This window comes from Meles meles, chromosome 14 (genome assembly GCF_922984935.1).
Source record: "Meles meles chromosome 14, mMelMel3.1 paternal haplotype, whole genome shotgun sequence".
NCBI classification, from domain to species: domain Eukaryota; kingdom Metazoa; phylum Chordata; class Mammalia; order Carnivora; family Mustelidae; genus Meles; species Meles meles.
This window is the reverse complement of record NC_060079.1, coordinates 27,345,338-27,357,450: the sequence shown is the minus strand read 5'-3', so window position 1 is coordinate 27,357,450 and position 12,113 is coordinate 27,345,338. Positions and strand designations below refer to the sequence as shown.

Sequence of the window (12,113 nt, the reverse complement as noted above, 5' to 3'; positions counted from 1 at the left end):
TTGTTGAACTACATGTAATTAACTCGAAAATCCTGGATTTCGGGAGGACTTTACAAGAATTTCTTTCTCTACCTTTTCCGCTGGGGTTTTTTGTTTTGTTTTGTTTTTTGGTTTGTTTGCTTGTTTATAAAAACTGGGGGTTCCCCATGTGGAGTGTCTGTGCTTGGTCCTGCATCTGCCCCAAAGTGTGTTGAGAGTTTAATCTTTTATTATCTATGATTAACCGTATGAGATTTTTAAGGTAATGAGTACCATGGCTGATCCCTGAGTGGTGCACTAAAAATAATGTTAACATTGAGAATTTTCTAAAAGTGAAGAGACATCCCTTGCCTTCTTCCTTTTTTTTTGGTTCCTTGCACATTTTTAACTTTTGATACCTTTGATACCTTTGATACCTTCTACCTTTTCGAGTGTCCATTCGAGATGATATTCAAATTGGCCTGAAAACCAAATGTGCCAATAAAAAGTTGAAGACAGCTGGTTGGATTATTATGAATATCTCTTAATTTTGTGCCATTAAATATCTTAAATAACCTAAAAGATGAAAACGAAGTATAGTTATCTAGGCCTACATGCCACATAGATCAAAATCTCCATGTTGTCTCATGTTAGTTAAGATTTTAAACATTTTATTCTAAGACACAGTGACAAAAGTAATGTTAAATGAAACAGCGTGATTTATAGGGAAGAGAAGTGAGATATGAAAGTGCAAACACAATAGGAAAATAAATTTTCCTATTTATTTCCTAGGAAAATAAAATCAATAAATTTTCCTGTCATAGTTATCTTTTAATCGAAGTATGTTATATTGAAAAAATATATTCAAAACATTTGCCATGATTTCTGGTTGAAATTCAATAGAAAAAAGTTTTTCCAATTTCCTTATAAAGAAGGACACATGTATTTTTTGTCAGATTTGTTGTAAAAGGAGTTTTACCATTTCACACATTTCTGAATTTTTTTAACTGAAAATACACTTCAACAACAACAGCAATGAGAAAGAAGTCCCTCCTTACACTATCCCTATTTTGAGTTCTGGAAGTTGAAGAGGGTTCAGTGGAAACTTTCTTAAGAAACTGTTCCTTTACTCAAAAATAAAAGAGGGGGAGAGGCATTTCTGTTTTTCAGAAAACATGGCTATTTATGGGTCTGCTGTTGTTTAAAGGAAATCAAGCCTAAAATGAAAGATTTATGTGTGATTTGGTATTTCCTTAGGAGTGATATCTGAAACCAAAGGACTTTTTTCTGTTCTTGTTTAAGCTGGTAAAGATCTAGTCATGTTATGTCGCAGTAGAATTTCTGTCTATATGGATGTGCCAACTAAAACCAGAAAGGTGAGGTCACACCGCAACTTAGCCCCGGAAGGGAGGCCACCCAGGGTCCCAACGCTGCACCGTTTCCATACTCATTCTGCAGCTGTTTATCGAGGACTCTTGGTGCAAGCTCTAAGCCAGACAGCCTTCTTTCTATTAAAAATCCTAAGATTTCCATAGAAATTAATAATTGCAGAACTCTCTCTGAAAATAAAACAACCTCGCACTCTTTACTTGGTATTTTTTTGTACAAGTGCAAATTCCAGGGATTCATGTGTTAGCTATCAAGCCGTACCACAATCATAATAAAGGAATTGCTTTCAATATTCATGTGGTTCCCTCATTTACCCCTATTTGCAATTGGTCTAGAATGTGCCGTGGACAACAGAAAATTTTCTGTGCAGAAATATTCTTGACAAATATTGGTGCAGGTTCCCAGATCTGACTTTTCACATGCTTTTTCATTCTCTTTGTGCTACACTTGGCCTTGTTATTTCCATATATATTCCAACACATTTTTTAAATGAATGAAGCTGCCCTATGCGTATTCACAAGCATACAAATTAATCTTGCAAGAGAAATACAGCCTGCGATTTTATGCTGTTCTTACTCCTTCCTCTTAAGTGGGAGATCCTGTTCAGTGGCCATTCTTGGCATTTCCAAGCTGATTAGCACATCAGTTTCATTTCCTTCTACTGGTCGTATCCATTGTCTGCACCTGTCTCAACCTTTGTAAAGAAACGGCATCTTATTCCTGACTCAACCCGGTGTGTAATGCAGTTTTTCTTTCATTTATACCTTTTTTTAGCTTTTTGTAAAGTTGGCATTTTTAGACCTTGTTCACTGTCTTGCTTTGTATTAAAATTCCCCTATTATTTAAAGTCTTTTTTCAGTATTCTATTCCTGTGTCTCATTTTCAATTCCCCATCTTTTTCTAAAACTCTCTCTTCAAAGAAATAAAAAACAGCAAACTGGCTAGGAGGTCCTTGGAAGTTTGAATTCCCACAGGTCCCAGGGTTCTGCCCCTTGAGATCCATGGGGAGGGTGGGAGGATGGGAGGGTGTGTGCAGGGCTGTGGGGGCAGATTCATGCCAACTGGTTGTTTGGAACAATTTTGTCTCTTTCTTTTGCTCTTGTGCCCTAGGACGACTCTGCCTGTTTCATGCCTTTCCCTTTCACTTTGAAGTGAAAACTGTTCCTATCTTGCTTTTTTTTCCTTTTTCTTTTATTCCTATCTTATTTTAAGTCATTGTCCCTTTTTCATTTGCAGTTAGTTAGTGGGTGCCAATTTATACTTATTTAAAATGGGCCATTGAATTATCACTGGAGAATGAATGAATGGGCATCTCCATCTTGGGTCAGTTTACAGACATTTACTAAGTTTTTACAATAATCCTGCCCTTCTAGGTATTATTTTCCCCGTACAAAAATGAGGAAATGGGCTGTGAGCGGTGTTTCAGCAATCTTAGCTGTAGCTTTGCGTTAGAATCATCTGGGTGTTTTTAAGAGAGTAGCTGTCTAGATCGACACTCAGAGGTGCTGATTTATTTGGTGTCACATGGACTTGACACATTGATTATGTTTTTACTGGTCTTTATGTTATGTTCAAGCAGAGGAAAGTCACTAGGTTAGAATAAATTGCCCAAAAATGATAGAGAGGAAATATGAGCATTTTGAAGGCAGAGAGAGAGTGTATCTAATTCATTTTGGGACACCAGAAGGGAATAAATGAATGCACTAATCAGATTTCTAATTCACATTAGCCAGGCTCTAAAGCCCCGGGTATTTTTTCAAAGCCATTTTATTTTGCTGCCCTTCTATTTGTGTATCTTAAATATCACTCCCAGTCCAGGTTCCTAATTTCCAAGGATAAACTGAGAGCTAAATTTCAAAACCCCGTATATCCATGGAGAAGAAATCTCTCATTGAGTTAAATTTAGGTAATGGAGTTTAATAATATAGACTGATAAATTCTATACCAAGAGTGCATTTCACATAATAATTAAATAAGCATTTCAGGCAACTTTTAGAGCAGTGGGCTTTCTTGGTTTAACTAAAAGATATTCTTGAGGCACTTGGGTGGCTCAGTTCGTTGAAAGGCTGACTCTTGATTTCGGCCCAGGTCATGATCTCGGGGTCCTCAGATTGAGCCCTGTGTTAGAGTGAGGAGTCTGCTTGGGGATTCTCTCTCCCTTTCCCTCCGCCCCTCCCCCCATGCTCTCTCTAAAATAAATAACCTTTTTTTAAACGGTATTCTTTTTTTTTTTTTTAAGATTTTATTCATTTATTTGAGAGAGAGCATGAGAGGGAAAAAGGTCAGAGGGAGAAGCAGAGTCCCCTTGGAGCTGGGAACCCAATGTGGGACTTGATTCTGGGACTCCAGGATCATGACCTGAGCCGAAGGCAGTGGCTTAACCAACTGAGCCACCCAGGTGCCCCGAAAACGATATTCTTAAACAAACAGAGAAATGGTTTCTTGTGCACATTCTTAAATGTCTATTGTCTACCTTGTGCTAGGCATGATGTTCGTTATTACAGATATCACTCTGAAAAAGACAAACAAGGTATCTGCTGTTATAGAAATTTTATTTCAGAGTCTAATGAATTCAGACCTGGAAACCAAGCTTTTGTAGATTTTTCATGACAGAAAAAATTGAGGTGACTAATTATTAGGGTGGGATAATCTTTGCAGAGATACTCTCCAAATAGGCTGATCTTTCAATGAGAGAATTTTTGAAACACTTGTTTCATTTTTCAAACTGCTCTGTGGTGCAGGAGGAGACATACAAATTGGAAACAGACATAAATTCTTAAAGAGTCATAATGGAGAGGAACAGATCTATACTGTAGGAGAGAAAGTGATGAGTGCCATGAGAGAGACACACATAAAGAATTCTGCACGTTGATAGATCACTCCCAGGTCGGGGATGAGGATGAGGAGAAAAGTAAAGGAAGTACCAGAGATAATGGAAAAATCTGTGGAATTTGACCTGTACCTGCAAAGATGAATTTGACATTCTGCACAAACATATTCATCATTCCTTTCAGGGGCTTTGCTTTGAGATGTGTCTCTTCTGCTAAATAAATTACAAATAGGAGCAAATCATCTTTTCCATTCGTTGCATGTTATTTATTAGTTAAGCTATTTATTAAATGTTAAGAAATTATATTGTTAAAATTATATATAGTTATATAACTTTATAATATAAATTAATAATTTATAATATAAATATAATTTATATAATAATTTTATTAAAATATAATGTGTATTATATAATTATAAATGTTATTTATTAAAGCTAAGAAAGACTAATTTTCCTGTATCTTTTTTTTAATATTTTATTTATTTGATAGAGATATCACAAGTAGGCAGAGAGGCGGGCAGAGAGAGAGGGAAGAAGCAGGCTCTCTGCTGAGCAGAGAACCCAATGCGGGGCTCGGTCCCCGGACCCTGAGATCATGACCTGAGCCCAAGGCAGAGGTTTTAACCTACTGAGCCACCCAGGCACCCCTAATTTTTCCTGTATCTTAAATCACCCTTAAATCACCTACTTCTTCGTCTCTTCATACACACACACAGAGTCCTCCAAACACTCACTCTGCTCTCTTCTTCCTCTTTTTCTCCTTCTTACTTACACTTAAATAAGGTGGCATTTGATTTGAAAAACAGGTATGAACAGTGCAGCTCCTCTTAATACTGTCTTGTAGCCTTGAGTTAAACTCCCTGCCCCCCAAATTAAGTAAGGAGGTTCTTAAAATTTAGTAATTGAAATTAAGGGGGAAAAAAACAAGAATTCTTCTATAGATCAATTTTCCGAATCTTTGGTTCAGGCTGGTCACTCCATGTATTATTTAAATATGATATGAAAGAAAAGAAAAAAAACCCTACAATATTACCATAGAATCAGAGCTACCATAATGCTCCCATTAAAATGATTCTGTCGTAACAGACCTCGCAAAATAAGCAAGCACCTATGTGGTCTGTAGATTTGTTATCAGCGTAAAGAGTTTATTTTAATTTCTCATATAGTCCACAGTAATTAATCCATTTAGAAAACTAGTAGTATTATAGTCATAGTTTCCAATAATTTTAGGTACATTTGAAGTATTCATTTAAAAAAAAACACCGTTCAAATGTGTTTTAACACTTTATGATACTTAACATTCATAGAGCAGGTACTTAAGTATGCATTTTATATTTTTAAGATGCATGGGAATTTAAGATGAAAAGTGATGCTGGGACATTAAAACCCAGACACCATTGTAATATCTTATCTCACATAGGGCTCTAACAAGGTGTAGCTACTTGAATTGTGTGCTGTTAAACAAAGCTCACGGTTAATTTAACTTCCTGATAGTTTCGTATTCAGAAAGAAATCTGCCAATAAAAACATATTGAAAATATTAAGGATGCAGTATTAGATAAGATTGCCCCCTAGAAAAAAGGCAAAGGGAAATAAAACCTCCAAAGAAAACATTAGCTTTGTTTAAACAATGTTGGGGCGCCCCTTGCTGGCTAGTGTACAAATTACTCAACTCTGCTCACATTCCTTGACTTTTTTGGTAAATTTGGTTGACTTCTTTTCTTTGAGGGTGTGGATTTACATTTCAATACATATCTCTTCTGGATGCTGTGTTAAATGGGTAGAGTTTTTCCTTGGTCTTGAAAGGATGCAAAGGCAAGCTTCATGCATTTCCAGTTTCTTCCCTTCTTCCCAGTTTGTCCACTTTCTCATTTTCCTTAGCTCTGTGAACTGCTCACCTCTCCCTGCTGGGTTACAATACCCTACTTCCTTTGCTGGACTTGCCTTGATTTTTTAAATGATCGGTCTCACTTCCTGTGGGTTTGGTTTCTGTAGGTCTTGGTGACAGCCCTTTGGTGACATGTCTTTGGCTCTTTTTGTCAGTGACTTTCCTGGATGGCTTGAAGCAGGGGCCCAGGCCCTAGGCTGACTCCTTCCTGAGGTTCCAGAAGGTGTTACGTCCAGTAGAGCACCCTCTTTCTCCATTTACTGTACATCAAGGGTGTATTAAGACAACTTTCTAATCTTCCATAGAGTATCAGAATGCTGATTCACATATCCTACAACTGACGTAGAAAATGCTGAGATGTGAGAAGCTTAATGCAAGTCATTTTATTTATTTACTTACTTGCTTATTTACTTATTTATTTGAGAGAGTGCATGCATAAGCAGGAGGGCCAGAGTGAGAGGGAGAGAAGGAGAGAATCTGAAGCAGACTCCACACTGAGCACAGAGCCCGATGCGGGGCTCAGTCTTAGGACCCTGAGATTAAGCCCTGACCCAGAACCAAGAGTCGGATGCTTAACTGACTGAGCCACCCAGGCACCCCCACACAAGTCATTTATTAAGGTGGTTTGGTCCAAACCATACATTGAGATTAAGATGACATAGTTGGGTGAGCATGGAGTAATTGATTATAGGGAGTGGACTCGAGTTTTTCTAGTCTATGTATATTTATAATCTATATTTAATTTTTAAAACAGTAAATTGAAAAAAAATTAGCAAATTGAGGTAGCTTTTAAAATGACCTACAAAGGGGTGTCTGGGTGGCTCAGTCGTTAAGTGTCTGCCTTCAGCTCTGGTCATGATCTCAGGGTCCTGGGATTGAGCCCCCCATTGGGATTCCTCCTCTGCAGGAAGCCTGCTTCTCCCTCTCCTACTCCCCCTGCTTGTGTTCCCTCTCTCTCCATCAAATAAATAAGTGAAACCTTAAAAAAAAAATAAGTAAAGTGACCTGTAGGAAAAGTTTGTCAGAATAGAATATAAGTTGCATGACCTTCCTGTTTACATGATTTAAATTATGGTGATCGAAATTACTGGAATTGCAGTAGTCATGCAACCTTCCCTGTGGCCATGGTTTTTAAAACTGAAGTTGTCTGCCCAGAATTTCCTGGAGGGCTCCCCAACCCACCTCACCCTCCTAAACCCCCCATGCAATCTGTGGGTCATAGACCCCCATGAAGGTCTGTGGGACAGGGGGAGCATTATGGCTCTTACCAGCACCTTGCTCCCTCCTGTGTGAACGGGAAGTTGACGGTCTTGGGATAGAAATCTCAAGGAAGAAGAAAATTCAAATTTAAATCTGCCCTGGGCTTTGTATCATAATAAAAAGTGATTAAAATCCTTGCCGGAATCACCCTGCCCTATGTAGAATATCATTTACCCTCTTTATTAGTCTTTACAAAATGTTAGCCTTCAGAGGTTTCGAGGATTTATTTTCTCTGGAGCCTGAGGCCCCCTGCCTTTCAGAGGGAGCGCCACTGTCAGTCCTGCTCGTGATGGTTGTGATTTTAAAGACGTGAAGCCACGAATGATCTCCTAAATTGCCTCTCATCTTGCCAGCTTTTCTAAAAGGAGTCTGTGGTCATTTCTAAAGAACTAGTTTTTGGATACAGTGTCAGTGACATGATAGAAGGCGGAGTTTTTCCACTCCACACTTGAAATACATAATCTTGTATCACTTAGTTCTTGTCCTTAACTCAGGCTTATCAAAAATTTGGCCAACAGAAATGTTAACCTGCGCACATTTTTAATGTGTAAAGCAATTCTTGAGTCCTCTTCTTTGAGTAAAATTATCTTAATTTATGAAAGGATCATAAAACCCCATGTATAAATGAACACTTAGGATGAAAGCAAGGACAACGTGAGAGAGGGGACACCTGTCAGAGCTGTGGCCTGGCATGGTTCCAAGGATGAACCACACCCTTCCCTGAATTCAGTCTATTATCACCAAAAATATAACTGTTGTTAGTCTGCATAACTCAGTACAGTTTAAAATATAATCTTTAGAATATTCAAATCGAGCTTTCCGTGTGAAGTCAGAATTTGTTTCTGTGTGGTAAGTGCCTTATTTACTTAACTACATACAGGTCATCTTATAAGGCCACCTATAGCCGGCACTCAGTAAAGGCTTTTTTTCTCCCCCTTTTTATTACAGTGTTTCTAAGACCTCAGAGAAATCTGGAATCTATAGACCCACAGTTTACAATTCGGAGGAAAATGGAACAGATGAGAGAAGAGAAGGAACTGGTGGAACAACTCCGTGAGGTAACCTGGAAACAGCCCATCACTGAGTGCACATTTTCCCCCAGAAACAGTCCATCACTGAATGCATGTTTTCCCTCAGAAATAGTCCATCACTGAATACCCATTTTCAGAATTGAGGCAGCATTTTCTACTTTTAAAAAAATAGACTTTGAAGCACTGCAAAAAGGCTTCATGCAGGTCACCTCCTGACTGATATTGGGCAACTCATGTAACATCCCTGATTTCAGGTTTTTTCACGTATTAAAAAAATACTTCCCATCTTAGTGGGGTTTTGTGGAGAATATATGAGATAATGGAAGTAGAAATGCATATGGATTAAACCTAGTACTGGTTCAGTTCAAGAATGCTTTAAAATAATACACTGTCATTCTTCTGCTTAGCAATAATATTCATCAATTTAAAGATGTTCATTGTTACCCTACTTTGCATCCCAACTGATCAGAACTTTGTAATTAGTCACTTAAGCAAAGCATTTGAGTTCCTATCCAGGATGAAGTCTTGCGCTAGTCTTTCCAATGAAGATTTTTAAGCTTGGCAATGGCAGGGAACATGGCTGCCTTATTGTTTGTATTTCTATTCCCACACAGCTTCTGCTGGGCACTCTGTAGCTATTTGTCTATCCTCATGGTCTTTGTATCTAGTTAGAGAGCTACATGAACCTATGAGAGATCAAATAGCAGTGCCTGGGTCAGAGAACACATTGGTATTAGTTAGTAAAGTCAGCACATCATGAATTGCTTCATAAGTTCTTTATATTCAAGGAGAAGTACCGTAGCCATGACCCAGAAGACTGTCAGGAAGTCTAGAGGAGAGAGATTTAGGGTAACATCTTCTCCCTTCACTAGCAGATGGTTATTGACTCTTCTGTGTGCCAGGCAGTATTCTAGGAGATGGGTAGAGGAGAGAACACAATGGTCCCTACTCTTAGGGAGCCTATAGTCTATGAGAAGAGATAGTAAATAAGAAGGAAAAAAATAAACATAATTTCAGATGGCAATGAGTTCTGCAAACGAGAAATGAATCCCATAAATAAAATTAAACTAAATTAAGGTAGGTGCTCATCTGTGTTGTTGCAGATGATTCTTTACATATGATTTAGCAGATTGTCAGGAGGAAAGAATTAAAAACACAGAAACCTTTTACCACCACTTTAAGTCACTGTGGTTGGCTTATTAGTCACAGGGAAAAAGTCAGACCTCTGTTGTTTGCCTAGAGCATTTGCATATGCTATAAGCTTGGGAGGTGAATTTTCAGAGGTAGGTAAAAGTAAGATCGAAACTGAGAGATGCCTCTCAAAGAATGACACAATTTTATCTTAAAGTTTGGATTATATTTGTTTACATTTTCATTTATGACGTAAAATGAGGGACTAAAGATTATGGAGAAGAAAAGTAGGTGTCTACACACAAGACTGTTCTGAAAAGGAGTTATGTGACACTGTATTATGCACTGGTTATCTAGTGCTTCATTTATTCCAAATCTCCAAATTAAGTCATTCTTTCTTGGGCTGTTACCCATTTAACAGGAACCACTGTTATAAAATAGAAATTTGTATTTGAAGTTTAAAAAGTTAATTTCTCTACTTCTACTTCTGAGAAGATTGAACAAACCTACTTTTCCCTACTTACCTCACTAAGTACAAGTAAAAACCCTGGATATAACGTACAAAATAAACATAAGGACACTCGGAAAAGTAGAGAGAAGACAGCAGACTGGCCGGGGGCCCTCAGGAATAGAAATGACACAGTAGTGAGTTCTGTGGGTTTTCTTTTTTTGCCTCATATAGCTCGGACCTGGAGCTGAAGTAGTTGGAAACCCAGAAATGCTAATGGGCACAATTTCTTTTAAAAGGCCACGCAAAAGCTTGCTTATCTTAGCCGAAGTACCAAGAAAGGAACAACCTAGCAAGATAAAAACCTTTAGATAATAAATGCTCTACTCCAGCTAAACATCCAAAAATACTGTGGCTCCTCCCTTATCCATGCCAGCAAAGATGGAGCAGGCTAGACTTCTACCCCTGGTTGGTGGTATCAGAGAAGACCAAGACAGGAGTCTCCTCCATGCTAGCTGGGAACAAGCCCATCTCCTCCCATGGCGTCAATGGAGACTACATGGGAGCCTAGATTTCCACCCGTATCCAGCAGTTAGAACCTCCTTCCACCAAGTTAACTGAGATCACGTGGGAAGCATAGATATCTGCATTTGCCCAGTGGTAATAAGATAGTAACCCTCATTTCCTGCCAGAGCAGTGTCCACAAAAGCCAGTTAAAACTGAAGGTTTAAAAAGAATCCTGAGTCTCCTAACATAATAGGCAAATGTCCAGGTTTCAACAAAAAAGTCAATCACCCTACCAAGAACCAGAAGATTTCAAATTGAATGCAAAAAGACAGTCAACAGCTGACAGCAGTAATATGGCAGAGATGTTAGGATTACCCGACAAAAATTTTAAAACATGCATGATAACAATGCTCCAACAAGCAATTACAAACATAGTTGAAACAAAGAGGAACAGTAGAGCACGTCAGCAAAGAAAGAGAGAATCTTAACAAAGAAAGAGAAGACGTAAAGAAGAACCCAGTGGAAGTAAAGGGCTGAAAAACATGTTATCGCAAACAAAAAGCCCAGTGGAGGGGCTCAACTGCAGAATGGAGGTGACTGTGAACTGATAGAGGTTGCCTAGTCTGAACAACAGAGAGAAACAGATGGAAAATAACTGAGCAGAGCCTCAGAGACCTGAGGGAATGTAGCAGATGGTCAGTATTCATGTCATGGGAGCCTTGAAGGAAAGGCAAAGGACAGCAGGGCTGAAGCAATACTCCATGTGGGAGTGAGATGGATGTGGCTGTAGAGATGCACCATTAGGAAGGTGGTCATGGAAATAGCTCAGATTCCGACTGTATCCACATCAGCACCCTGCTGTGGTACTCTGGTATGCTTCTGCAAGTTGTTACCTTCAGGGGTAATGGGGTGAAGGGTCCACAGGATCTCTATTATTTCTTGTCACCAAGTATGAATTTGTAATTATCTCAAAATGGAAAATTCAATTTTTCTAAAGAGAAAAAATTGATTCTCAGCAAAAACAAAGTCTAAGAGAAAAGCATCCCTTAATCCCTCCTCTACTCCTGGCAGACTCAGAATCAGTTGGACCTGCTTTCCATTGATCACCTCATTCTGGTTTTGTATTTCCATTGCCAAGGCTGAGGCAACATTGCACTCCAGAAGTAATCTCATTATTCCATTCACTCAACTTACTAAAAATGTTAGGCGCAGCTGGATTTGTTTTTCTATGGCAGGATTTTTACAATATCTATTGGAAAAAGTTAGATAATGAAAGTGTTTTCTAAGTGCTCCTATTCTTCTTCCTCATAATGAAGTTAATGTCTCAATTCATAAATACCCATCAGTGTATTTGACCCTCCGTTGCCTGATGACAACCGGATTCCCTCTGATTCCTCCCCCAGAGCATCGAGATGAGACTCAAGGTCAGCCTGCACGAAGACCTGGGGGCCGCACTCATGGACGGTGTGGTTCTCTGCCACCTGGTCAATCACATCCGCCCGCGATCGGTCGCAAGCATCCACGTCCCCTCACCAGCAGTTGTAAGTAACACCAGATAAAGGGAAACTAACTTCCACGTAAGACAAATTTTGGGGTACAGTGTTGCTTGTTAAAGATGCCAGCAGGGTCCCTCAGGATCTCAACAACTAGAAGAGCAGGAAAGAAAAAGCT

The 12,113-nt window shown here is 38.9% G+C and overlaps 1 protein-coding gene across 4 annotated transcripts in view; it reads left to right on the top strand.

The window, feature by feature from the left end:
- Positions 1-12,113, top strand: part of LRCH1 (leucine rich repeats and calponin homology domain containing 1) — a 194,882-nt gene that overhangs the window by 160,801 nt on the left and 21,968 nt on the right. For all 4 annotated transcript variants that reach the window (XM_045977953.1, XM_045977952.1, XM_045977954.1 and 1 more), the window contains 2 exons: positions 8,274-8,383; positions 11,846-11,983. In XM_045977953.1, coding sequence (XP_045833909.1) covers positions 8,274-8,383; positions 11,846-11,983 — 248 coding nt within the window. The remainder of the gene's footprint in view (positions 1-8,273; positions 8,384-11,845; positions 11,984-12,113) is intronic.